The following is a 27,925-nucleotide window of genomic DNA, read 5'->3' as shown; positions in this document are numbered from 1 at the left end:
ATGGGGAGAGCTGCACAGCAAACCCTTACTGCTTTACTCTGCATAACAGCAGCGGTTTGCGTGGATGAGGACAGCTGCCCAGGTGAGTAGGAAACAAACCCAATCACAGCTTCTCGTAATAGCCTTATTACTAAGCCATATTCCACAGAGCTAGTGGAACTGATCAGATTAATCTGCGTTTAATTGGTTGGTTCCTTCCTTAAAATAATTTTGTTATTAATAGTGAGTTGTAGACTTCATCATCTCCTATCTGATGTTGGACTTTTCCGTGGATTATGGAACTGCCAGTTAGCAAATGACAGTCCTGAAACTATAATAGCCTTAAACCAGGACTTCTCTTTTTTACTAGAATTGTTTTGTCTAATTACTATAATGCCATTAGCATGTTGCTGCTGTGTGTATACTACCAGTGATCCATTCTCTGGGACCATCACAAAATGACATTCATTTGATGGCCAACCGCTCAGTTGTTCAGAGCACTGGAGTGAGTGTTGAGTTAAGAATGCTGAGACTATGCAACGTTGATTAAAATTCACACTGACACATGTACATATTACTATGGTGCTATATTTCCCTAATTAGCATGGAAAGAAACTTAAACTTTGACTTTGATAGTTAGGAAGTTGCAGAACCAATGAGGTTTTGGATCTCTCATGGCTTGCTGTTCACAAACATGAAAACAAGCATTCATTAACACTTGTTTGTGAGGCACAGGTATCTGAGGCCTCTAACTGGCTGTCACGGATATTAAATAATAGCAAATACTTGCAGAAGGCAACTTAACTACCGTATTGTCCTGAAGCATCCAGAACCCTCATAGCAGCCTCATGAGAAATGTGAAACCATAAAGAGAACTACATATATAGTGACGAGTAACTTTAACAAATGCAGTTAACAAACTCAACTAAATGACTATTCAAATTATTATATAATTTATAAACTATAGGTTAACTCTACAGATGAGATCTATAGGTTCTAATTTGCTGAGGTCCCCCCCACTCCCGAATCTACAGAATATTTCACATCCTGAGACCCTCACAAGTGTCGTTTATTGTTTCATTTCTCTCTCCAGAGGTGAGGATAGTAGGTCTCAGTGGTTCTGACAAACTTGCTGTTCTCCAAGGATGCCCTGGGATGGCTGGAGCCTCAGGACCCAAAGGAGAACCTGGATCTGCAGGAATGAAAGGTATGTTCCCAGTTGCTGAATGAGAATCTAGTCTTGCTGGTGATGTCTAAAATATCTGTTATAATGCAGATCTTTTAACCTACGGTGAGGGATTTGAGCTTTATAATGTCTCTGCTCTGAGCTAATATCCATTTTCCTTTTTTCTCTGCTGATAGTGAAGAGCGGACACTTGGTTGGAAGTATGTAGGGAAACATCAGTTATGTATTTCCAGGTTACAGATGCTAATGTTCTATTTGCTTACATACAGAGATGATTTAAAATGGAGGAGATTTAGTTGATATCCAAATTAATCCTTAAAATACCAGCCAAACAGAGTTTGACTGATATATTGTTTGGGATGTTCATAGAGTAGCCCTAAGATTATTGAGATCAGAAAGAGCGGAATTATAAAATAAATTCAGGTTTCAGAGTAGCAGCCGCGTTAGTCTGTATCCGCAAAAAGAAAAGGAGGACTTGTGGCACCTTAGAGGCTAACCAATTTATTTGAGCATAAGCTTTCATGAGCTACAGCTCACTTCATCGGATGTATTCAGTGGAAAATACAGTGGGGAGATTTATATACATAGAGAACACGAAACAACGGGTGTTACCATACACACTGTAACCAGAGTGATCAGGTAAGGTGAGCTATTACCAGCAGGAGAGCGGGGGGAGGGGAAAAACCTGTGGTAGTGATAATCAAGGTGGGCCATTTCCAGCAGTTGACAAGAACGTTTGAGGAACAGCGGTGGGGGGGGGGGTGATAAACATGGGGAAACAGTTTTGCTTTGTGTAATGACCCATCCACTCCCAGTCTTTATTCAAGCCTAAGTTAATTGTATCCAGTTTGCAAATTAATTCCAATTCAGCAGTCTCTCATTGGAGTCTGTTTCTGAAGTTTTTTTTGTTGAAGAATTGCCACTTTTAGGTCTGTAATCGAGTGACCAGAGAGATTGAAGTGTTCTCCAACTGGTTTTTGAATCTTATAATTCTTGACGTCTGATTTGTGTCCATTTATTCTTTTACATAGAGACTGTGCAGTTTGGCCAATGTACATGGCAGAGGGGCATTGCTGGCACATGATGGCATATATCACATTGGTAGACGTGCAGGTGAACGAGCCTCTGATAGTGTGGCTGATGTGATTAGGCCCTATGAAGATGCCCCCTGCATAGATATGTGGACAGAGTTGGCAACGGGCTTTGTTGCAAGGATAGGTTCCTGGGTTAGTGGTTCTGATGTGTGGTGTGTGGTTGCTGGTGAGTATTTGCTTCAGTTTGGGGGGCTGTCTGTAAGCAAGGACTGGCCTGTCTCCCAAGATCTGTGAGAGTGATGGGTCGTCCTTCAGGATAGGTTATAGATCCTTGATGATGCATTGGAGAGGTTTTAGTTGGGGGCTGAAGGTGATGGCTAGTGGTGTTCTGTTATTTTCTTTGTTGGGACTGTCCTGGAGTAGGTAACTTCTGGGCACTCTTCTGGCTCTGTCCACCTGTTTCTTCACTTCAGCAGGTGGGTATTGTAGTTGTAAGAATGCTTGATAGAGATCTTGTAGGTGTTTGTCTCTGTTTGAGGGGTTGGAGCAATTGTGGTTGTCTCCAGCCAAGCTCTACGATACAACGGATCTTGTGGTGTGGTCTGGATGAAAGCTGGAGGCATGTAGGTAGGCATAGCAGTCAGTAGGCTTCTGGTATAGTGTGGTGTTTACGTGACTGTCACTTATTAGCACCGTAGTGTCCAGGAAGTGGATCTCTTGTGTAGACTGGTCCAGGCTGAGGTTGATGGTGGGATGGAAATCATGGTGGAATTCCTCAAGGGCTTCTTTTCCATGGGTCCAGATGATGAAGATATCATCAATGTAGCGCAAGTAGAGTAGGGGCATTAGGGGACGAGAGCTGAGGAAGCGTTGTTCTATGTTAGCCATAAAAATGTTGGCATACTGTGGGGCCATGCGGGTACCCATAGCAGTGCTGCTGATCTGAAGGTATACATTGTCCCCAAATGTGAAATAGTTATGGGTGAGGACAAAGTCACAAAGTTCAGCCACCAGGTTAGCCGTGACATTATCGGGGATACTGTTCCTGATGGCTTGTAGTCCATCTTTGTGTGGGATGTTGGTGTAGAGGGCTTCTACATCCACAGTGGCCAGGATGGTGTTTTCAGGAAAATCACCGATGGATTGTAGTTTCCTCAGGAAGTCAGTGGTGTCTCGAAGATAGCTGGGAGTGCTGATAGCGTAGGGCCTGAGGAGGGAGTCTACATAGCCAGACACTCCTGCTATCAGGGTGCCAATGCCTGAGATGATGGGACGTCCAGGATTTCCAGGTTTATGGATCTTGGGTAGCAGATAGAATACCCCAGGTCGGGGTTCCAGGGGTGTGTCTGTGCGGATTTGTTCTTGTGCTTTTTCAGGGAGTTTCTTGAGCAAATGGTGTAGTTTCTTTTGGTAACCCTCAGTGGGATCAGAGGGTAATGGTTTGTAGAAAGTGGTGTTGGAGAGCTGCCTAGCAGCCTCTTGTTCATATTCCGACCTATTCATGATGATGACAGCACCTCCTTTGTCAGCCTTTTTGATTATGATGTCAGAGTTGTTTCTGAGGCTGTGGATGGCATTGTGTTCTGCACAGCTGAGGCTATGGGGCAAGTGATGCTGCTTTTCCACAATTTCAGCCTGTGCACATCGGCAGAAGCGCTCTATGTAGAAGTCCAGTCTGTTGTTTTTGACCTTCAGGAGGAGTCCACCCAGAATCCTTCTTTTTGTATTCTTGGTAGGAAGGTCTTTGTGGGTTAGTATGTTGTTCAGAGGTGTGCTGGAAATAGTCACTATCAGCTTGTATGTTTGACAATTTTGATTTTTTTTTTTACTGTACTGTAAATGGGCTTGATTTAGGGGATTTATTTGTTCTGTTTGCATTAAACATTTGGGAGAGTCAGGTTAAAAATCTTGACTGTTTTTAAGCAAACATTAGAGTTTCTCGTGGTGTGATGTACCATACATAGATTTGTTCAAGGACACGGGTTTAGTGTGTCTGCGGCAGGGCTAGCAGAGAGTCAGACAACAGAACTTGGGCTCTGATCCTCAATTGGTGTAAATGGGCATTGAAGGTAATGGAGCTGCATTAGAGCTGGTCAGAAAATGGGCTTTGGTTATGGAAAGTTTTGATTATTTTTTTTCCCCCCCAACAAAAAATATTTTGGTATGGAACGACCACTCTGGTGACCTCCTGGGAGCTGCAGCTCAGAAGCCTCATTTTCCTCTAAAGGCTCAGCTCCCTTGTCATACTACATCTCCCATGATGTGTTGTGGTCTTTCCTCTTGGTAAGATCAAGTGGTGGTGCATCATGGGAGTTCCTGATATTGGTGAACCATTGAAGGGGATGTAGTCTGGCTAGGGAACCCCTCCCTGCTCCAGTCATCACCAGGGTTTGGACAGACAAAAGACTGAGGAAAAAAATCCTTACTTTATTTGGTTAATATATTAGCATCAGCTGTAACTTTGCTGCATTTCTCCTCATGTTCCTTTTATTCCGGGTCTACACTAATTTTTAAATAATATTTATGCACAACAAGTGTGTGTGTGTGTGTGTGTGTGTGTGAGAGAGAGAGAGAGAGGTTAGGGTGCAGCAGCTCTCCCCTGGTAGAGGATGTCCGCAATAGATGCTCAGTGACCTGCTGAAGGCAAACCCAACAGACAAGTAGGACACAACCTGAGCCAGTGGCCTTCTGGTTGGCCAGTTGTGCCACAGCCTCACGAAGGTGCTGAGATAATTGGCTTGACCCTGTCTGCGCAAGGAATACAAACTGCAGTTGAAGATCAATGAGAATTTTGTCTGAGTAAGGAATGCTGGATCTGGCTCAAGATGGTGACCAGCCACATCGGCAGAACTCTTAAACCTTGTGGGTTTTTTAGTTAATTTTGGTATTTGGATTCCAGGATGGAAGGTAGGAACTGATTTCACAGGTTCCCTTACTCCCCACTTTACCCCTACAATATATCCCCACTAGCATCTTTAAAATGTTAATTCTGAGTATTTTGTGTCTGTAGGAGAGAGAGGTGCTGAGGGGTTCCGTGGAAAGGCAGGACCAGCTGGGGAGAAAGGTAAAGGAATGAAGAATAAATAAGAACTGTGTTCATTCACTGCATGATTTAAACCATTTGCATCTTCTCTACTTGGTATATGTGCCAGAATGGGTATTCACCAAGGAGAAAATCTTCCTTTCAGTACCTGTTTGCTACAAATGAAGGTGTAATTTTGCTGTGCGGATAGATTTAATCTAGCTACCGTGTGCCTCAGTGGCAGTGAGGACATGGCAGTGTGGACTTCAGCACAGGCTAGTCCACAAGTACAAGTCCTCTGAGCATTCTCGGTACCTGCTTTGGTTGCAGGCCTGTACCAGGGTCCGTGCTGCTACATCTTCACTGCTGTTGTTACACTGGCTATTGTTACACCCATTAGTTACATTAGAGCTATTCCAGGTACGTCTACCAGCACGACAGTCACACCTTCATTTGTAGTGCAGGTGTACCCTATGTTACAAGGATCTAAAACCTCACTGAAATCAGTAAAGTTAAACTGAAGAAAGGGGGAAGAAGGAAATGTGGCCAAAAATATCATGTCCGTGGGAGTCATGTTGTCTCCTTCAATTCCATTGCATCCCCCTTGTCTTATTGATTTCTGTGTCTGAGAGTCCAGGAGTTTAGACTACGCTATCACATAGTATGTTACCTCATCCTTTGTACTGGGTCCTCATCCTCAGACCCAGTACACATGTAACTTTATTTCTAAGCCATCTCATATCTGAATAGCTTCTTTATCCATTTTCTCTAGCTACCAAACCTTTTACATTTTTATTATCTAATTTTCATGAGTGCACAACAATTCTTTTCAAAGACTTTTTTTGGCCCATTTGAGAAGATGTCCTTGAACTCAAAGGCCATTTGTATACAAGGAAAATGCATCATAATGTCAACTAATGTAGTGTTAAAATTTTTGCAGTTAATCTGAACAAGGACCGTTGTGTTTACACATGTCCAGATACCACGTTTTTAAACATGACTTCCTGTCTACACTAGGCGCTAAGTCATGTTTAGCATCATGTTAGTGAACATATTTTCAAGCATGATAAATTTTCCTAGCATAGACAAGAGGGAGACTGCTTTGCCTTGGATAGACAAACTTGTTCATCAATCCAGTTAATTGGCCCAGAAGATTTGCCTATAGGCTTTGGAGTTTTTTCTGACCATTTATGAGACTGAGCAAACATCCTGCTTTTCTGTAAGTCCTCTCAATATGCTAATGAATATCCTAGATGGTGGTCTCTCACTTTATTGGTCATTTACAATGAACAGTACCCTAATATAGACAGGTTTCAGAGTAACAGCCGTGTTAGTCTGTATTCGCAAAAAGAAAAGGAGTACTTGTGGCACCTTAGAGACTAACCAATTTATTTGAGCATGAGCTTTCGTGAGCTACAGCTCACTTCATCGGAGCTGTAGCTCACGAAAGCTCATGCTCAAATAAATTGGTTAGTCTCTAAGGTGCCACAAGTACTCCTTTTCTAATATAGACACTAACATCTATAGAACAAATGAGACTCATTTGACACACCAGGCAGCTTCCAGCAGAACTGTCAACTTGTTTGTTTTTTTTAATAGGTTTCAGAGTAGCAGCCATGTTAGTCTGTATCCGCAAAAAGAACAGGAGTACTTGTGGCACCTTAGAGACTAACCAATTTATTTGAGCATGAGCTTTCGTGAGCTACAGCTCACTGCACTGGATGCATTCAGTGGTGATTCAATAGTGATCCACACCATGGCCCATATATCCGAAAGGTTCTGGCTTTGCCTTCACTGACAAGAAGGTGTTTGTCGTGCAGTACCTTTCTCATAAGACCCTAGTGAAGGAAAGGCACTTGTAGTGTTTACTATGAGGTAGCTGGATGAGATAAGGTAAACCATTGGTTGGGGGGTTTAGTGCTTTTCGATCACATGGTAAAACTACGTAGCCTTGTCCCCACTTTTTTTTTAATTTAATTTAATTTATTTTTTTTTACAGTGGGTGAGCTCATGTGTTTTTTACCATGGGTTAACTGACATGCTGGTTTTGTCAGTGACAACATAGCAGCTTTTCTTTAACCTCTGGGCAAATAACACATGAACTATCCAGAGGTAAAAACACGGTGAAGATAAGGCATCACAAGGTAAATTCAGCTAAGTGCCTCTGGTACTCAATCCCAATTCTCCTGAAGTCCCTACTTAATGGAGTTGGAACCTAGGAGTTATTGCTATGACATCCAATTCCAGCTGCAGGAACAATTTTCTGGCTGTAAGTTACTGTCTTTGGAGATGGCAGATCAGAAACAGCAGAATGATTAAAGAAATTCACTGTCAGTTGTGTGCTATAATGTTTACAGGTTTCAGAGTAGCAGCTGTGTTAGTCTGTATTCGCAAAAAGAAAAGGAGGACTTGTGGCACCTTAGAGACTAATCAATTTATTTGAGCATAAGCTTTCGTGAGCTACAGCTCACTTCATCGGATGCATTCAGTGGAAAATACATCCAATGAAGTGAGCTGTAGCTCACGAAAGCTTATGCTCAAATAAATTGGTTAGTCTCTAAGGTGCTACAAGTCCTCCTTTTCTTTTTGCGAATGTTTACAGTGTTTGCCTTGGAAACAGGACATTAAGTTTGGGAGTTTTATTTTGTTCAACGTGAGGTTAAAATTCATATGGAAATAAATAGCAATCACATTATTCAACATCTACCTGAAATACGATGATCAATGCCAATCACCCTTAGCCTATGTCCTCTCATTTCTTTCCCACTGAGGATTGAACTCACTGCAGAATTTTTTTTTTTGACTGGTCAGAAGCCAGGAAAATAAATTAATCAAACTAGGTGATAAGGAAGCATCACCTACATCTTTGCTGCATTTTTCTTTACTTGTTTTGTTCAGGATCTGTAATGATTTAAAATAACTTTTGCATACAACAGAACTTTGGATAGTGGAGAGGTGAAAGGAGACAGGGAGGAGGAGGGGAGGTAGTGGGGTGAGGAACAGGTTCCAGCAATACCCCCACTGGTGGCAGGAGCTAAAATTACTTCTGCTCTGTGTTGAAGATGGTGGCCATGGCTCTTTAGTGGCCAGGTGAAGAGCTATTATTTGCAAGCACTGAAAACATGGCTCGCTGGCAATCTGGTTGGTGAGTCATGCAACATCTTCAACAAGCTGCTAAGATAAAGGAGCGTGAACATCTGCTTCCAGTTTAAGCAAAACTTCCAAACGTTGAGGAATGCAGGATCAGACCCAAGATAATGCCCAATCAGATGGGGAAATTCTAAAACTGTGTCCCTGGTTGAAACTTACTTTTTGAAATTTGGATTTGGGTTGACGGTAGAAATTGTCCACCCATGCCATTGGTTAACCCTAGAAATACATTCCCTGTGTGCAGCTGTGAAGTATCCATTGTGAGTTTTCTGTGTTTGTAGGAGAAAGGGGAGCTCCTGGGGAGGTGGGACCAGCTGGGCCACCAGGCAAAGGTAAGACATTTTAAACACTTCCATCTTCCCATATGTGCCAAATGTTCATGCACAATGACCCAGATTCTCCTTTCAAGTGATACCAGGGTAGCCCCACAGAAATCAATAGAGCTGAACTTATGTATCTGAGAGGAAAATTAGCCTAGAAAGTGTATGACCAGAGAATCTAGTTCTGAGCACCTCTCCCCTCCCACCTCCCTTGATATTACGGGGTAAATCCACAAGCGCGACCAAGTGGATCTAAGGGCACCTGAGATAACCTGTACCTCCTAGTGGCTCCCTCCGCTTGTAGCTTACAACAGGTAATTACTCACTTACCTCCCTGAGGATGTACTTATGCTGAGAAGACTCAGGCATGGAATTTTCCTCTGGGGCAGCTGCTCTAGTTCCAGAGGTGTAAGGTCTCATTTAGACAGGGCAAGGTGATTTTAATGCTATGTCATGAAAACTTGACTAGCTTCTGATGAGATGGTGCTAAAAACACCTAGGGGCAGATCCCCACCTGGGGCAAATTGCTTACCTCCACTGGAGTCAATGCAGCTGTGACAATTTACACTAGCCAAGTATCTGCCCCCCCCCTCCCCCGCCCCGAGTTCTGTCTACACTAGCACCTACACCAGCGCTAGCAGCAGTTCACCTGAGTTCCTGCTAGAAAATGGGAACGAAACTGTGTAGTGAAGACAAGGCCAGAGTCAGTAAAACTTCTTTACACCTGCATATATCTCTGGATGCCATTTTATACCTGCCCTCTGAAATTGGCCCTCATGGGCCTATCATCATAGAGCCAGATTGCTCCCAGCTCTAGACAGGGGAGCAGTACAAGGGGGGACAGAGCCCCTTCTCTGGAGAGCTGGTACCACTGTGGCTGCTAATCTCTGAAAAGGGACATGGCTTCATCTCCCATCCACACTGGACAAGGAGAACGGGATACCCACATATGCTGCACCCCTTTCAAACATTCCCTAAGATCTCCAGGTGCCTCCCCGAGCTCCCACATGGGATGGGGCAGCTCTATATTACCCCCAAGGCAGGGCAGTAGCTGTAAGGAACAACTGAGCTCCTAGTATGTCAGCAACAAGTATTAGATTGTTCCTTTTCTTTTTTTAATAAGGAGAGAAAGGTGATGCCGGCCCCTCTGGACTAAAAGGTGAGAGACCTTGGATAGTTCTCCTCTCCTGCTTTGGGGTCTGGTTCTGCCAATGGCTCAGTACCAGTCAGGATCAGGAGACGGATCTTGCAGCTGTCACAGCAGCAGTCTCTCTGGTGTCCCTGCGACTGTCCTTGAATGAGGGCTGCAGGATTGGAGACAGGTCCTTTCTGCTGCTCTTCATGGGGACAGAGACTGAGGGTGTAAGAGGTAAAGTTGATACTGGGGGCCAGATTGTGGCTCTTCGTTCCCTGCTTCCTCTGACCACCAGGAGACAGAGCCAATGCCTCTGCAAGCACCAGGGGAATGCAGGCCTGAGCAGTCCTTGCTAGTTCCACTGACAAGGCTGCAGCTTGCGCTACCATGTGCTGACTGGCATGGAGGGAAAGCGGGGTCCTTTCTGGTTGCAGCCTATAGAAGAAATAAAAGGCAAATGTTAAACTAAAAGATAACTAAACCCGGCCTCACCTTAGACTGGTGTCTAACAACATGACTGAGCGGGCAATGAGATTAAATCACCAGGGAATGCAGCCTCCACCAGGCACAAAAGAACCTGGCCCAGATTGTCAAACTTCAGACGAATTCTGGTTTTGGGCAACTTTTATTTCGCTCCCTAAATGGAGCTTCTGGTCACTACCCTCAGGTGCCTCTGTTTGGAAATGTAAGCCCTCTTCCCAGCCTCAAGGTCGTCAGACCAACTGAAGGCCCAGCATGGGACTGGAACCTCTGCGAGCTCCACTGATCTACACCAGCCCCCTACTGTGCTGAGTCCTTTACGTTGGACTTACAAGCAATTAAGTAGTATCAAAGCAATTAAGTAGCCCCAAATTCTTTTAATGCCTTAGATTTTTTTTTCATGGGGTCTGCACTTCTCCTGTTTTGGATCTGAGCAAACATGCTGCTTTGGAAAAGTTCTTTTCAGTATGTTAAATATCCTTGTGATTCTCTTTATTGGCAGAATGTAACTTAAAATGCAGTATTAAACAAATACACCTCCTGTTGGATAGGCAGGGCTTCATCTCAGCACAACTGTTAAAATGTTTATGCGTTGAATGTGCGGTGCCGGAAAACCTGAGCTGAAAATGACCCAATGAAATTAAATCTCTCTTCTTCTGGTAAGAGAGGAATAGCAGAACTGTGTGTTTCCCCCTATATTTTTGATTTTGTACTTCACTCCTCCACTCCTCCTCCTGCCCCCCCGCCCCGTTCTCCCATTACTTTTTGGAAAACATTTCCCCCCTTAAAATTGAAATAAATACATAAAAGACGGCACCACTTAGATCAGGGCGTAGTCTTTAAGTAGTATAAGTATTTAAGTCTGTTTTTTCTTTCTTTAGGAGAAAAAGGAATCCCTGTGACAACAGCATTTGGTGAGAAGCATTTAAGTTTTAATGATTAAATCGCTAGCATTAGGATGATACGGGAAACTTTCTGACTAATTTCTTTGCGTGCAATATTGAGCTCCACCCACTAATCTTCCCCTTTGTGATGTGATGTAAGAAAAGTGTAACAATCATGGTATACAGTAGCTTGCGCCCATCCAAGTGTGGCATCATCTTCAATAATTGCTCAAAACCTAAGGGTAAACTTTCAAAGTGCCTAAGGGCCAGATTGTCAAAGGTATGTAGGCCTCTAATGATGCAGATAAGTACTTAGCGGGATTTTCAAAAGTGCCTAAGTTAGTTAAGTACCCAAGTCCCACTGAAATCAATGGGAGTTTAGGTGCCTAATGGGCAGTTTTGAAAATTCCAATAGGGGATTCCTCCTGAAGTGCCTAAATACCTTTGAAAATCTGACCATAAATTGCTCAGGAGCCTAAGGGCTTGTCTATACTGTAAATTGGTGTGCACCTCCTGGAGTGTAAATTCTTGTGTGCACCAGTTAGGGTTGCCAGGTGTCTGGTTTTCGACCTGAACACCCAGTCGAAAAGAGACTCTGGTTGGCAGTGCCGACTGGGCCATTAAAAGTCTGGTTGGCAGCACAGCAAGGGCCTAGGGCTAAGATAGGCTCCCTACCTACCTTGGCTCTGCACGGCTCCTAGCATGCTGCCCTCAGGAGGACGTGCCCAAGGGAACCAGGGTAGGCCAGGAACCCTGGCTGTGACACTGACTGGAGTAGGTGAGGTGCGGGATTCCGGGGAGGGGGGGTTCCAGCCAAGAGGAAGTGCTGCCAGAAGATCCTCCTAATGAGGAGATTTTACAAACCCCGCTCCAGGAAGGGGACTTACTGACTTGAGTGATGGATTTTGTTTAAGACCTGAGGGAGGATGAGACCTTGAGCCATGCATGTGAACAACTCCCAGTGGTTAACAGCAAAGTCGTAGATCCCCCACCGGGATGCACAGTACCTCCACTTTGAGATCCAGGCAGAACAACTATATTGGCTGGAAAAAGACCATCAGATGCAAGAAATTTGGCCACAGCTCCTTGTACCTTGGCTGCATCGATGAGAAGTCTTGGGACTGGCCCATGCCATCCCCTCCGCAGACCACCTTGGACAGGAGAAAACGCTGGCCTGGATCTTAAACAATTTCTTCTGGCCTGGTATACATCAAGAAGTTAAGAACTTTTGCAACTCCTGATCTGAATGCCAGCTATTCAGGCCAAAAGGTGGGATGAAAGTCCCCCTTGTCCCTCTATCAGTTGTTGATGTCCCCTTCAAATAAATTGGTACAGACCTTGTTGGTCCTCTGGGGGGGAAAAAATGCCACCAGATACAAATACCTGTTGGTGATAGTTGATTATGCTACTCACTATTCTGAGGCAATCCCACTGCACAACACCAATACAGAGACTATGGAAAGTCTTTGCTCGAGTAGGAGTTCCGCAGGAGATTCTCACTGGCCAAGGCACCAACTTCACAGATCTGGTCACAAACAGCCCCAAGAAAGTGCACTGGTCTAAGACCTTTGAAAAGGCTTTTCAAGAATTGAAAGAACGCTTCTATACAGAACCGGTCCTACTCAGTCCAGACTTCTCCAAAGAATTCATTTTGCAGAGAGATGCTTCCGATGTGGGACTGGGCACTGTTTTATCTTGGGAAATAGAGCACAGGGTGTTCCTCCCTTTTTATTTGAGCTGCAAACTGTTCCCACGTGAATGGACCTACTCTGTCATATAGAAGGAGGGGACGGCAGTAAAATGGGCCATAGATTAGCTTCGATACTATCTCCTGGGAAACCCTTTCAAGCTTGTCACAGACCATGCTCCGTTAAGATGGCTAAACACTATGAAGGAGACACACCTCAGCCTGTTGCACTGGTACCTCTCTCTCCAGCCCAACACGTTCCAAATTCAGCATTGAGCCAGGAAAGCCCATCAGAATGCTGACTTCTTTTCCAGGGACGAGGGTAGCAATCGGATGGCCCCAGCTCCCCTGGCTCTGTCTTGAGGGAGAGGGTGTGATTGGGTGTACAAACCCCACACTGGGCAGCAAGGGGTTAAGGGATTACTTTGGGCTCAGTCAGCCCCATCCCGCCACACCTGCTGCAAATCCTCCATCTGCTGGAGGAATTAAAAGGCTGGGAATTAGCTGATTTGTGTGGCAGAGCTGGAGGTGAGCAGACCTGCAGCCCACAGCTCTAGCAGCCCAGAGCAGAGCAGATGGACTAAATTGACCCAGGGGGTGTAAGGGATGAGAGGAAGAAGCATGGGGAGGACAAGCTTAAACAGCCTTGGTTGCCAGACTACTGGTAGACCAAAGGTCCCTGGGTCAGAGCCCGGTGGAGTGGGAGGGTCCAGGCTCCCCTCCCCACAACCCCCTTGGCAGCCAGGGACTGCAGCCATGGCCACTAGGCCACACCCCCCAACCAGACCTCGAATGAGGACCATTACACTGCTACATCCACTCGTTGGGACCGTCTATTCCTAAATCCGAGTAACTTCCCCTTATACAGCCAAGCCTGCAGGGCTCTCCTGGTGAAGGAGAAATAAGTTTCTGATCTCAAATAAGCCACAGACAGTGGTGCCCAGATACTTTCTCACTTTTTGAAGAAACCAGATCTTTGTTCCCGTTGAGTGGTGTAGAGTTGGTGAGAGAGCTCCTTCCCCTTTCTCCCATTTCTCTTCACTAAGGTTGTCAATTCTCCCAGACCGGATGGACCAGATCCCATTTTGCAGCAAGGGCATCCCCATTTGTGTCAATGGTGTCCGGTTCAGTAGAGTTGGCAACCTTACTCTGCACAAATCTGACTGGCTAAGGGGAAGTGGCAATCAAACATGCAGAATTAATTCAGACCCTTGGGAGGGTTTGAGTGAACGAGCAGACGGGGGTGGGATGAGAGACAAGCCTGGGAAACTGAAAAAGTGAACAAAGAAGAGGCAGGAGCCCTGGGCTGGACAGAGAGGAAGCTGCTTGGAGGAGAACTGGCTGCTGGCAAAAGGAGATTCTTGTAAATGCCCAGCCTGGAGTTGAGACCAGCAGCCAACCCACGATGCTGAGCCAGCACCAGCCCAAAACTGCATGGACAGGTTGACGGATCCACTGGAGGGAAGGGATTGTATTGGCACATGGTAGAGAGGCTGTGTGTCTACCCAGGCATGGGGAAGAGCTGTTTTGCTATATGCTGTGCCTAGGGAGAGGGAGTCTGTGTAACCCCTGTTGGGGATCCAGACCTGGGTCTGCACCTGGCTTTGCCTGGGTCAGATAAGTGTTGTGCTCTTGTTAAGTGCGGTGCTTGTTCCAGGGGTTACATCTGACCCCCCTAGCAGGAAAGGTTGGTGTTTGTGCAGAAGTGTGAGGATTGCACCTGGAACCTCGGCCCCAGTCCTGGGAACTTCAATCTACAATATCCATTGCATAGTACGGTATGGGGAGCAGAGACTCAGGGTATGTCTACACTACCCGCCAGATCAGTGGGCAGGAATCGATCCAGTGGGGGGAGGGGGGGGGTCAATTTATCGCGTCTAGTCTAGACGTGATAAATCGACCCCCGAGCGCTCTCCCGTACTCCACCGCCACGAGAGGCGCAGGCGAAGTCGATGGGGAAGCAGCAGTCAACTTACCACAGTGAAGACGTCGCAGTAAGTGGATCTAAGTATGTCGACTTCAGCTACGTTATTCACGTCCCCTTTGGATACCTGGCTGCATAGTCAATGATCACTAGCATGTTAGTCAACATGCTGGGCAGGAGGAACAGTATTTTGTCACTTCATGGTGTATGCCTGTGGCCAATAGACTCTAGCGAATATCCAGGCCTGTGTCTTCTGTCTCCCATATCATGCACCAGCTGCAAGATGGACTGGTGATACTGGCATGGTATAAGCAGCTGGTCCCTCACCCCCCCAGTTTGCTGATTCTTCTCAATTTGGTACAAGTGCTCCTTCTTGAGTGCAAAGTGAGGTATTGATCGCTCCCTGAGACTGCTGCTTCCCCGTTTATGGGGACCAGTTGCTCATATACACGGTTTAACATAGGGTCGTTCCTCTGTTCTTGCACAAACTTTCCATCCCATCAGAGAGCCTCCAGGTCCTAATGGTTTGCTTCTTTCTCCCCTGTGGGGGTCTGCAGCTGTGTTGCTTGGGACATCTCTTCCCCAAGGTCATTTGTTTCCCTAAGGCTTGCCAAGCTCCGGAGAGCTGGTGTTACTACTTGGCCTCTGTTCTTGCTTGTGGCCCAGGACTAGGTATTAAATACTTGCCGCAAAAAAAAAAAAAAAAAAAAGCCAACCCTAGCCTGTAATCACAAGGTAGGCCAACTTTTCTGCTAAGGCTGCAGTTATCCCTACGGTTATTACTGCAGTATGGGCTCCCACTGCCAGCTGTAGTTGCTGGGTGGGGTAGGTCTTGACATTGCCATGGATACACTGAAGATAGATTGTTGTCTTGGGAGTGGTGTCACTTCCCACCATGGAGGTCTGGACCACTGTCTGGCTGCAGCCAGAGTTCAAGAGTCCTTGAACCAGCTTCCCTTGGGCCATCACTGGGACCACCAACTTAGGGGGAGTTTTCTTCTGTGCCTGGATTTCTGCCGTCCACCTGGGCGTACTCTCACTCCATCAGTGGGCATGCCCTCATTATGTGCCCTGCCAGCCCACAGGAATAGCCTATTAATGGGCTGGGGTTGCTAGCCTCTTTCCTAGTCTTGAGGGAAGCTTGCCTGTGAGGTGCTGGTTGGACCTTCGTCTATGAGCTTCAGTTCTCTGGGGTGCCTGACGGTTCCACTGGCTGCATTGTACTCACCCTCTAGGCCTGCCCTGTGTCAAAGTGGCCATCTGAGAGGCCCCTTTGGGATTCACCTCCTTGTGGACTGTGGCTCACCCTGCCCAGGTCCCTTGTCCTGCTGATGCCTAAGGTAATTCTGCCTTTAGTGACCCTTTGGCTTCTACAAATTCCTCCATTAACCTGACTGCTTCTGATAGTTTCCCTTGGAGATGCCATTGTCTCCACTCCCTGCCTTCCATAGGCAATCTTTATAAATTGCTCTAGACACAAAGGCCTCAGCCACTTGGGTCCCTGAGCATTCCTCTGGATGGAGACGCTTCCAGGAGTGTTCTTTCAGTCATCGTGCTACCATTCGGGGTCGTGCCCCCTTGGGGTAGATCCCGGCTCTAAACCATTGGCGGTAGGTTTCTTCTGAAATATCCAGATAGTCCAAGATGGTGGACTTCACTTACTTGAAGTCCTTCTTGGTGAACTTCACTGGTACAGGTGGAGGGACCCCTTCAGTTGAAGCGTGAATCCCTGGACCCGCATACGGGCGTAGCGCTGATGTCATCTGCGGTAACGTTTCCTTTGGGAACTCTTGCAGCGGGGTCATCCGTTCCCTCAGCAGCAGCTGTTGGGTGGCCTGAACCTGCTGCAGGGCGATCTGCTGCTGCAGCAACTGCAGCAGCAGGTTCAACAGCATCGCTGCTGCCCACTTATGGCACTGCACCGGCCCCCCGGCCGTGCGGAACAGCTGAGCTCTGTCAGCTCTAAGGCTTGTTCGGTTGGGTGTTTTTTTGTATCTGGGATAATTTGCCCACATTCTCGACAGTTTTGGGGGGGAGGGTTCCCTGTCTGTCATTTGCCCTCTTCTCTCCCCCAGTTGGCAGCGCATGGGGAAGCTCTCTGAGGCTGTTGGACACGGGCAGAGGAACAGTTCGCCCTCTTCCCTTCCCTTCATTGAACGGTGGGCGTCATAGGCTGGGCGGAGGCTGTGCCTCCCCAAACGGACTAGTATGGCCCTGTCCACACTCCGCTTCCAGTCTCTCTCCTGCCTGCTTCCAGTTCCCTTCCAGCTCTTCCATGGTGGAGAGGCTGGGGCAGGCAGGCTGGGGCTGGTGCTTGCAAGGCCCAGACCTGGGAGTGCACGGGAAGGGGCAGGGTGCTGCTCTGGGCTCCGGCTGTGGGGGCAGAAGAGGAGGGGGAGGGGTGGGGCATGAGGGGGCTAGCCTCTCCTAACAGCTTGTTCACCTGCCGCCCATGATTTGCCTTGTAAAAGATGTGGATCCATCTGGAAAGAGGGCCAGTCTCTCTGACAGCCCCAGGATATCCAGTTCTAAGGGCTTAGTCTTTCAGAGTCTATTGCCCCTTTGCATGGTTTACCTTCTACCCCTCTTCCTGGGGTGTGTTGCTTTGCTGTCAATCAGGGCAGCTTTGGAAGTGGTGCGCCTTGTGGCGGTCTCTTCCTCAGCTGGACTACTTCTATTACCAGCAGCCTCTAGGTGGAGCAGCGTTCTTCCTGTTCACTACCCCTTCCTTTGGGAAATTCCCCCTTTTAAGCTCCTCCTCCTCCAGGTTGAACAAGCCTTGCAGGTGCATCTTGTTAGCGTGGAACAGGCCCAGAAGAGCTGTTAGTCTCTTTCATACCAGTGTGAGGTTGTGTCCCTTCGAAGCATGTTAAGCAAAGTAAGCAGTCATGGAGTAGGAGAAGTCATCTCATGAATCAGTAACTGGTTAACAGATAGGAAACAAAGGTTAGGAATAAATGGTCAATTTTCAGATGGAAAGAGGTAAATGGTGGCGTCCCCCAAGGATCTGGACAGGGACTTGTGCTGTTCAACAAATACATTATCTGGAAAAGGGGGTGAACAGTGAGACTGCAAAGGTTGAAGACTGTACAAAATTACTCAAAATAAGTCCAAAGATGACAATGAAGAGGGATCTGGCTAACTGGGGTGATTGGGCAACAAAATGGCAGATGAAATTCAATGTTGATAAGAGCAAAGTAACGCACATTGGAAAAAATAATCCCAACTGTATATACGTACAAAATGATGGGGTCTAAATTAGCTGCTACCACTCAAGAAAGAGATCTTGGAATTGTGGATAGTTCTCTGAAAACATCCACTCAATGTGCAGCGGCAGTGAAAAAAGTTAACTATATTGGGAACCATTTGGAAAAGGATAAATAATAAGAGAAAATATCATAAGGCATATATAAATCCACAGTACACCTCCACCTTGAATACTGAGTGCAATTTTGATTGCCCCATCTCAAAAAAGATACAGTAGAACTGGAAAAGTTAAGGGAAGGGCAACAAAGGCAATTAGGACGATGGACCAGAGATTTAAAAAAACAGGGACTGTTCATCTTAGAAAAGAGATGACTAAGGGGGGGATATGAGAGAGCTCTATAAAATCATGAATTCTGTGGAGAAAGTGAGTAAGGAAGTGTTGTTTACCCCTTCACGTAACACAAGAACTACGAGTCTCCGAATGATATTAATTGACTCCAAGTTTAAAACAAAAGGAAGTACTTTCTTCACGCAATGCACAGTCAACCCATATTGTCAGATCATGGTGTGAAGGCCAAAAGTATAAGTATAACTGGGTTCAAAAAAGAATGAGAAGTTCATGGAAGATAGGTCTCTATCAATGGCTATTAGCCAAGATAGTCAGGGATGCAGCCCCATGCTCTGGGTAGCCCTAAACCTCTGACTATCAGATCCTGATACTGGATGGCAGAGGATGGATAACTCAACAGTAGCCCTGTTCTGTCCATTCTCTCTGAAACATCTGGCACTGGCTACTGCCAGAAGACAGGATACTGGGTTAGATGGGCCATTGGTCTGCCCTAGTATGGCCATTCTTGTGTTCTTATAAATGGTTTGACTCAGAAAAATAGACACAACTGTTAGAACTGAATAAGAGTTAAGAAAAAAAATGCTCTTTTCTCTGGTTTTAACCCACTTCCACTGGGTTTCTTTCTCTGCACAGATGTGAGGCAGCTGGACAATATCCAGTGTAAGAAAGGTGAGTTTGCGATAATAATTGGCCAGTTATCCCGTTCAGGTTTCAAAGTCCAGTGTATATCTGCTCCATGAAGAGAGGAAAGTGTGTGAATTTCACTTTTTGAGAAACAGAGATCATATAACTGATGCTGTGTCAGCAGCAACAGATTTAATGGAATTCCATTCCATATAAATTCTGCTAATGACAATGGGCCAAATCCTGTTTTCCTTACTCACAGAAATAGTCCCACTAGAGTCCCCTATGAGAAAAAGGCCATCTCTAGCCTAGTAACAGATGAGGTGACCTCTGCCACAGCAGTTAAGTACTAGAAGGGAGTCCATTTTATAAACTTCATATACAGATTTTCAGTGTGATGCTGAGGAATTCATTTTCATTAAGATTGTGATATTTTAATTCTTTTGAAATGGGAGTCCTGATGAAAATGCTGTGGGGAAAATCTATCTGTGTTCAATCATCTGACTGATAGATTTTAAGTCCAGAAGGGACCATCATGATAGTTTTATCTGATCTCCTGAACATTGCAGGCCACAGAGCCTTGCCCACCTACTCCTGTAATATACTTCTAATCTTTGGGTGAGTTACTGAAGTCCTTAAATTTTGATTTAAAGACTTTAAGTTACAGAAAATCCACCATTTACTCTAGTTTAAACCTGCAAATGACCCATGTCCCATGCTGCAGAGGAAGGTGGAAGAAACCCCATGGTCTCTGCCAATCTGATCTGGGGGAAAACTCCTTTCCAACCCCAGATATGGTGGTCAGTTGAACATGAGCATTTTGGCAAGACCCAACAGCCAGGCACAAGGAAAGAATTCTCTGCAGTAACTCGGAGCCCTCCCCATCTAATGTCCCATCAACATCCACAGGGGATATTTGCTGCTAGCAGTCCTGTGTGAGCTACATGCCACTGTCAGCAGTCTCATCATACCATCCCCTCCATAAACTTATCATTCTCAGTATTGAAGCCAGTTTGTTTTTTTGCCCACACTGCTCCCTGTGGAAGGCTGTTCCCAGAACTTCACTCCTCTAATGGTTAGAAATCTTTGTCTAATTTCAAGCCTAAACTTGTTGATGACTGATTTATATCCATTTGTTCTTGTGTCCACATCGGCGCTTAACTTAAATAACTCCTCTTCCTCTCTGGTAATTATCCCTCTGATGTATTTACAGACAGCATTCATATCTCCTCTCAGCCTTCATTTGGCTAGGCTCAACAAGCCAAATTCTTTGAGTTTCCTCTCATAAGGTAGGTTTTCCATTTCTCTGATCATCCTAGTAGACCTTCTCTGCACCTGTTTCAGTTTGAATTAATCTTTCATAAACATGGGAGACCAGAACTGCACACAGTATTCCAGATGAGGGCTCACCAGTGCCTTGTATAGTGGTACTAACCTTTCCCTTTCTCTACCAGAAATACCTCCCCTGATGCATTCTAGGACTACAATAGCCTTTTTTCACAGCTACATCACATTAGCACCTCATAGTCATCCCGTGATCAAACAACATAGCCAGGTATTTTCCTACTTTTGTTGCTTCCAACTGATATATCCCCAGTTTATAGAAAAAATTATTGTTGTTAGTTCTTAAGTGCATGACTTTGCACTATTAAATTTCATCCCATTTCTATCACATAAGTTTTCAAGATCCTCCAGGTCTTCTTGTATGCTGTTCTGGTCCCCCTCAAGATTGACAACACCTTCCAACTTTGTGTCATCTGCAGATTTTATTAGCATACTCCCACTTTTTGTGCCATGGTCACTAAAATATTTTAAATAAGATTGGTCCCAAGACTGATCCCTCAGGAACTTCACTAGTCACCTCCTTCCAGCCTGGCAGTTCACCTTTCACCGTGACCCATTGTAGTCTCCCCTTCAATCGGTTCCTTATCCACCTTTCAATTCTCATATTAATCCCCATGTTCTCCAATTTAACTAATTTCCCATTTGGAACTGTATCACATGCCTTACTTGAAATCCAGGTAAATCAGATCTACTTCATTTCCTTTGTCTAAATAATCAGTTATTTTCTCAAAGAAAGTCTGCCAGACCAACCTGATCAATCTACTTATGGTAAAACGATGTTGTAGTTTAGCCCAGATAGTATTTACCTCTATGTCCTTAACAGCTATTTCATTCAAAATTTGTTCCAAGACCTTGCATACAATTGAGGTCAAACTACAAGGCCTGAAGTTTACCAGATCACTTTTCCCCCCATTTCTTAAAAATAGGTATTCTGTTAGCACTGCACCAGTAACCTGAGTTTGTGGATTCTTTAAAAATTCTTGCTATTGGACTTGCAATTTCATGTTCCAGTTTCTTTAATATTCTTGGATGGAGATTATCTGGGCCCCCAATTTGGTCCCATTAAACTGCTTGAGTTTGACTTCCACCTCAGATGTGGTAATTTCGACTTCCATACTCTCATTGCCATTAACCACCCTGCCAAACCCTAAGTGTCTCATTACCCTCATTCAAAACTGAGGCACAGTATTTGTTTAGGTGTTGGGCCATGTCTAGATTATCTTTAATCTCTACCCCATTCTCCGTGCTTAACAGTCCCACTTCTGTCCTTGTTTCCTTTTTATTTATATGGCTATAGAACCTTTTACTCAAACATTTCTTGCCTTTTGTAAATAAGTAATCATGTATTTTCAATTAAGTTATACATCTCAAAATGGTAAATCATTAGAATAAGATAATTTTGAATCCTTCCCATTTGGTGCAAACTAAAGTTTTAAATTCCTGTTCTCTGCAGGTGCAAAGGATTGCAAGGAGCTGTCAGCCAGAGGGCACGTTATGAGCGGCTGGTACACCATCTACCCCGAAGGCTGTGCTGCCATGACCGTGCTGTGTGACATGGACACAGATGGTGGGGGATGGCTTGTAAGTAAGAACTGAGCGTAATGAAGTTCACTGGACGCTTATGCAAATGTGTGCCTGTCTCAAAATGAGCTCTCTTAGGCAGAGTCTTCAATATACAGCCATAGCATGAATATTAAATACAAAGCAAATTCCTATTTCACAGCTTTTTCTTCAGTGAATCTAACAGGGAGTTCCCTATTAAAACATTAGTTATGTGTGTAAGTGGGGCCTGAATGAGCTTTCCCCTGACATCTAGTGACCTGGAGAAAAGACTTTAGGAGCAGATTGTATTTGTATGGACATACCCACTCTGCCTAGGTTTTCAGCAGCCAGACTGGCTTTGCAAAAGTGATCAATTTTGGCTGGTTTTGGGTTACAATTCACTTTAGTATTGAATGTGGGGTAATGTTCTCTTTATTGTACGATCAAAGAGCAGCAGAACTGTGCTTAGCATGCCATGACTGAGGGTGTCGCAATCGACTGAATCTCACTTGGTAAGTAGAAGGTAGAGATGCTAAATCCCATTGAAGAGGAGACGGGGTGGTGCCAGGTGTTTCTGTTCCTCATGGTGCAGGCTCTACCTAAAGAGTCCTGGACACCGTTTGATTCTCCCCTCTTAAAATATGATGGGGGCTAATTTAGCTACAAATCAGGAAAAAGATCGTGGAGTCATCGTGGACAGTCATCTGAAGACGTCCACACAGTGTGCAGCAGCAGTCAAAAAAGCAAACGGGGTGTTAGGAATCATTAAAAAAGGGGTAGAGAATAAGACCGGGAATATCTTTATTGCCCTTATATAAATCCATGGTGCGCCCACATCTTGAATACTGTGTACAGATGTGGTCTCCTCATGTCAAAAAGGACATACTGGCATTAGAAAAGGTTCAGAGAAGGGCAACTAAAATGATTGGAGGTTTGGAACAGGTTCCATAGGAGGAGATATTAAAGAGGCTAGGACTTTTCAGTTTGGAAAAGAGGAGACTAAGGGGCGATATGATAGAGGTATATAAAATCATGAGTGGTGTGGAGAAAGTGAATAAGGAAAAGTTATTTACTTGTTCCCATAATATAAGAACTGGGGGCCACCAAATGAAATTAATGGGCAGCAGGTTTAAAACAAATAAAAGGAAGTTCTTCTTCACACAGCACACAGTCAACCTGTGTAACTCCTTGCCTGAGGAGGTTGTGAAGGCTAGGACTATAACAAGGTTTAAAAGAGAACTGGATAAATTCATGGTGGTTAAGTCCATTAATGACGATTTGCCAGGATGGGTAAGGAATGGTGTCCCTAGCCTCTGTTTGTCAGAGGGGGACGATGGATGGCAGGAGAGAGATCACTTGATCGTTACCTGTTAGGTTCACTCACTCTGGGGCAGTCTGGGACAGTGGCATTGGCCACTGTCAGTAGACAGGACACTGGGCTGGATGGACGTTTGGTCTGACCCAGTATGGCCATTCTTATGTTCTCTTCAGTGTTTAAAGCCAGAGCTGATTGGACTCAACAGAAGCTCCTTGTTTCTGTTAGGTGATTACTAGAGCTGAAATCACTGATGAGCAAGTGTAGGGGCCAAGCTTTAGAGCTGGTGTGGGAACAACATTACAGTGAAAGACAGTGAAGAGGCAGCAGTACAGAGATTCCCCACTATCCAGTGAAATCCCTAAGAGCTGGGCCTAAATGGGGAACCTCAGAACACAGCATCTCAGATGATACTGAAAGGTAGAGATGGCAGCAAGGGGACAACAATGGCGGAGATAACAGTGGCAGCAGCCAGGAACTAGTTGCCGAGCAGTTGGAGGCATTGTTCAATGCACGCCACCCTACACCTCCGAGGTGATAGGTGAATGCATGTGGATGCACCTCTGCAATCTAGGTGTTTGCTGACCAATGACAGCCAAGTTAGACAACTGTGAATGGGGTGCAGCAGAGGGAGTAGCGTGTTAAATAGACACACATTGGTCAGACTTTCATACCTCAAGAGGGAAAACTGAGGCAAAGGACACTTCCCAATGCACTATGGGATGGGTGTTTACTTACAATTACATGTTATTTTTGAATTGTGGTTGTGGTGTTCTCCCAAATTAAAGCTTGCAAGTGTGGAAGTATTGCCTATTAGAGGCACCTAACGGTGCTGGTTAGTTTTCCAAGATTACTGAGTGAGGGTTTAAGCCTGTTCTGTTTTGTATTGTTATAAGAGGAACCCCTAGATTTTGAACCTGGCCCTTATTGGTGCCAACTCCACCTGGCAGAAGGGTTACATGTGCAATGCAATGGAGGATTTCAGCATAACATTTACACTCCCGAATTTTAGCGCACACATATACACCTCTTTTCCTGCCAATCTTCAGAGAGAGTTTCCCATATGTAGTAAGTATCAACTGGATTCTTCAGAATTAGAATGAAAACAGTAGTGGCTCTATAATATAATTCAGCACCTTTGTGTGTATGCATTATTATACCGTCTTCAGTTACATAAATCAAATACCATTTTTTCCTGTGAGATCTGTGGCTCACTCAGTACCCAAATTGGACTCTCAAGAGCTGAATTAAGGTTGCATGGGCAAACTTAAATTTGACATTTCCTAATTCTGTGTGCTTGACTTTGCAATCTTCCAACAAATCTGTTCCTCCTCCGCATCACAGCCTTCCCTTACTATGGAATTGAAATAAAATAAAATGCCATGGTGTAAGAGCATGGGGGTTACACGAGAAACTCAGTATTTGACAGAAGTGAATTTTTGTAATTGTGGGTAGATTTGGCTTTTGTCAACTTTAATTTACACTGGCCCAAATCTGAGATTCTTATTCAAATTTTACTCTGCCAAATACCAGTTCTGTACAAGGGAAGTTTCTCTCTCTCTCTTTTTCTCTCTTTCTTATATATATATAAAAAATAAAATAAAATTTTATTTTTTTTACTTGGGCACTCCTAAGGCAAACCCCTGTTGAAGAGAACTAAGGAAAGACTGAGTAAAAATTGAATAAGGATCTCAAGATGAGGCCCATTGAAAGGACTCTAAATTTAATTCTCTCCTTTCTAGAAGAGCTAATGACAAGGAAGTTAAAATGATGGGCTGTCTAATTCTGATTAACCATAATATACACTATTTGAGCAACTTACACTGGAGGAACCTGACCTGCCAGTCTCACAAAACTAAAATGAATGTGACCAGCCTCCAACCTGTTTTCCTGCAGGTTTTCCAGAGACGGGTGGATGGGTCAGTGAATTTTCATCGTAACTGGGCTTCCTACAAGAGAGGTTTTGGCAACCAGCTGACAGAATTTTGGTTGGGAAATGACAATATTCACCTGCTGACATCACTTGGTAAAGAAATCATGGATGCAGTCGTTCTTAAAATCTCTTCTGCCCACCCCTCCAATCCCCTTCTTTGCAACATGTCTTATAGTGATCATAACACTTACAGTAGCTCTTACATAGTGACTTTCATCTGTACATCTCAGAATGCTTTATCAAGAAGGGTATCTGTTCACATAAAGCAAGGTGCAGAGAGAGGAAGTAATTTGCCCAAGTTCATACATCAAGTTAGTGGCAGAGCTGTGAATAGAGCTTAGACCTGACTCCCTGTTCAGTGCCTTCCACACTGGGCCAATAGTGGTAAAACTGCTGCCAGAATCACCATCACCATCACCATTGCCTATGCCTTAGAACTTAGCTCTTCCAGGAAAAGCAAGTGAAATAGATAGCAATGTAGTGCTGCTGGCTCCAGTCAAGGTTGCTTCAACCTGAAGGTTGATATGGTGTCTGAATAGCAAATATTCAACACCTGAGTTTCCCCCAAACTGTCCCTTTCCTAGCAGTGGCTAACCTTGAGCATTCATGGATATATCTTCTCTAGAAGGTGAGACATCACAGTGCCAGCCAGTCAGTCACTGCCATATTGCAGCATCACTTCCTGAGGATTGCTTTCCATGAACTCTAGTAGACAGAATGGTGGAAACACTTGTCAGATCCTTGCTGGCCAGAAGAGGGTCAACAGGTAGCAAAATATTCAGCTACACTGTGGGATTCCAAATACATCAGGGCACCCAGCCTTTGCTACTCTGCTTAGCTTTGTCTCTGGTTCTGTTCCCTCTCCCTGCCCTTGCCCTTGTTCCTGCTGGTTCACTCCAGCTCCTATTTGACCCTGAGATCCAAAATCCTGTTCTAATCACTGTGACAGAGTCCCCCATTGGAACCAATGGAGCCAGGACAGAAATACCTGTGTGTCTTGCTGGCGGAGGCCATAGAGGGATGGATACTATATATTCTGATCTCCTGCCTTGGTGAAGGGTGTTAGATGTGGGTTCTGTTTGCCAACGGAAAGATGAGAGTGGGGGATGGAAACTGGGTTAGCTAAGGCAGTCCCAGAGTCAGCACAGGCTGGTGAGTCAAGCCCAGGTGTGTGAGGGTCCTCACAAATAAACCCAGCATTGTGCAAAGTGATAGAATGTAGTGAATATTTCACTTTGCTCCTGTGTTCCCCAGGAAATAACGAGCTGCGCATTGACCTCGGAGACTTCGAAAACAAGAAATATTTTGCCAAGTACAAGTCATTCAACGTTTTGGGAGAATCTGAGCAATACAAACTGATTCTAGGGGACATGGTGGCAGGTGATGCAGGTAGGTGCTGTACTTGCTCACAGCAGAGGAAAAACGTGCCCATCCAATGGAGACGTAGGACATCCTGCAGCAGAAACAAACCAAATCCTACCCTTTTAAAGACTGGCCCAGGGCTGCAGCATCAGGCTCATAAAATTAAGGGGGAAAAAAACACCTTAAGTTTTAATTTTAACATAATCTCCGTAAAGCTCTGGCTTCAATTGTCCCTTTAAAGCTCCAGCTTCTCATCATGGAACTGGGAGGAAAGGGTGGAAAAGTGCTTCTACCTGTCCTCTGAGACCTTCCAGACCACGTCCTGGTCGCACAGGGCAGGTATTTAAACAGGAACAAGTGGGAAAAACCTCATTCCAATCAGCAGGGGCAGGTCCTGCAAGGCAGGACAGGCCCTTGGCCTGATCCAAAGGAAGTAATGAGGGTCCTTGACCCTGTCTCTTCACTCCCCAAGGTGAGGTGCTCAGGTACTCATGCTGATAAGGCCAGGTAACCAGAAGGTACTCACGTATTCTGTCTGTCCTGTTTCTCTCAGTGCATCATGTCACCCTTTGGGTCAGAGCAGAAGCACTGACTTACTCCTTGGGTGGTGCAATTCCATGATCAAGGACTATGGTGGAGAGTGTTTTCCCTCCACTGCCCCACCTGAAGCTGAAGAGCTTGGTGCATGTCTCTGGCTCTACTTCCTCAAGCTGGGTTGTGGGGAAACCAAGTAGAGCTGGGCCACTCATCCTCCCTTCACTTTCCTCCAGCCAGGCGACTAGGAACTGGTTGCCTCATCTCCCACCCCTCCTTTACTTTCCTTCTAGTCTTTCCCTCCTAGTCTTCCCACCCCAAACTTGGCAATGGCTATTAAACACAGTTTCACCCCTGCACCCTCAAGTAGGCCCAGAGCATAATGGCAGCCTCTCTCCAGCACCACTAGGATGCAACATCGGAGGTGATTAAATCCTCAGAATTAACTGACCCAGGATTAAGGGGAAGGAAAAAGTTTAAACCCTGTATGTGTGTTGTTACAGGGGATTCATTAACCTACCAGAAGAACAGTAAGTTTTCAACTCCAGACCGTGACAATGATCTGGATTCGGGTAGCTGTGCAAAAACCTTCCAAGGAGCCTGGTGGTTCAATAGCTGCCATTACTCCCACCTGAATGGGATGTATTTACGAGGAGCCCATAATCGTCCTGGTCATGGTGTGCTCTGGAACAAGGGTATTGGGAACGAATATTCCTACAAGTTCTCCGAAATGAAATTCAGGCCTCTTCCCTAGTGTGAGGTAGGGGCTGTGCACCCTCCCCTCCCAGGTGCATTTTGTGGTGAGCACCAGCTTCCTATGGAGGCTTCTCCTGAAATAAAAATGTTTTCTGCTTGGAGAATCTCGTTTGAGTGGGATTTCTTCTTTGTTCTTGAAGAAGGAAAGCTGAGGGCGA

The 27,925-nt window shown here is 45.2% G+C and overlaps 1 protein-coding gene across 1 annotated transcript; it reads left to right on the top strand.

Moving 5' to 3' along the window:
* LOC144276017 (ficolin-2-like) lies at window positions 1-27,765 on the top strand. The gene is made up of 9 exons (XM_077835823.1): window positions 1-82; window positions 1,073-1,186; window positions 5,210-5,263; window positions 9,815-9,893; window positions 18,998-19,026; window positions 21,779-21,906; window positions 25,079-25,208; window positions 26,370-26,504; window positions 27,515-27,765. The coding sequence occupies exons 1-9, from the start codon at window positions 1-3 to the stop codon at window positions 27,763-27,765; spliced, it is 1,002 nt and encodes a 333-aa protein (XP_077691949.1).
* Window positions 27,766-27,925: the final 160 nt, after the last annotated feature.

The sequence above is a fragment of the Eretmochelys imbricata genome, chromosome 16 (genome assembly GCF_965152235.1).
Source record: "Eretmochelys imbricata isolate rEreImb1 chromosome 16, rEreImb1.hap1, whole genome shotgun sequence".
Classification (NCBI taxonomy): Eukaryota; Metazoa; Chordata; order Testudines; family Cheloniidae; genus Eretmochelys; species Eretmochelys imbricata.
The sequence above is the reverse complement of the archived record's forward strand: the minus strand, read 5'-3'. Positions and strand labels throughout refer to the sequence as shown.

Coding starts and splice junctions, on each gene's coding strand:
- LOC144276017 (XM_077835823.1), top strand. CDS start 1: ATGGGGAGAGCTGCACAGCAAACCCTTACTGCTTTACTCTGCATAACA. Junction 1,187..5,209: donor TGGATCTGCAGGAATGAAAG/GTATGTTCCCAG, acceptor TTGTGTCTGTAG/GAGAGAGAGGTGCTGAGGGG. Junction 5,264..9,814: donor AGGACCAGCTGGGGAGAAAG/GTAAAGGAATGA, acceptor TTTTTTAATAAG/GAGAGAAAGGTGATGCCGGC.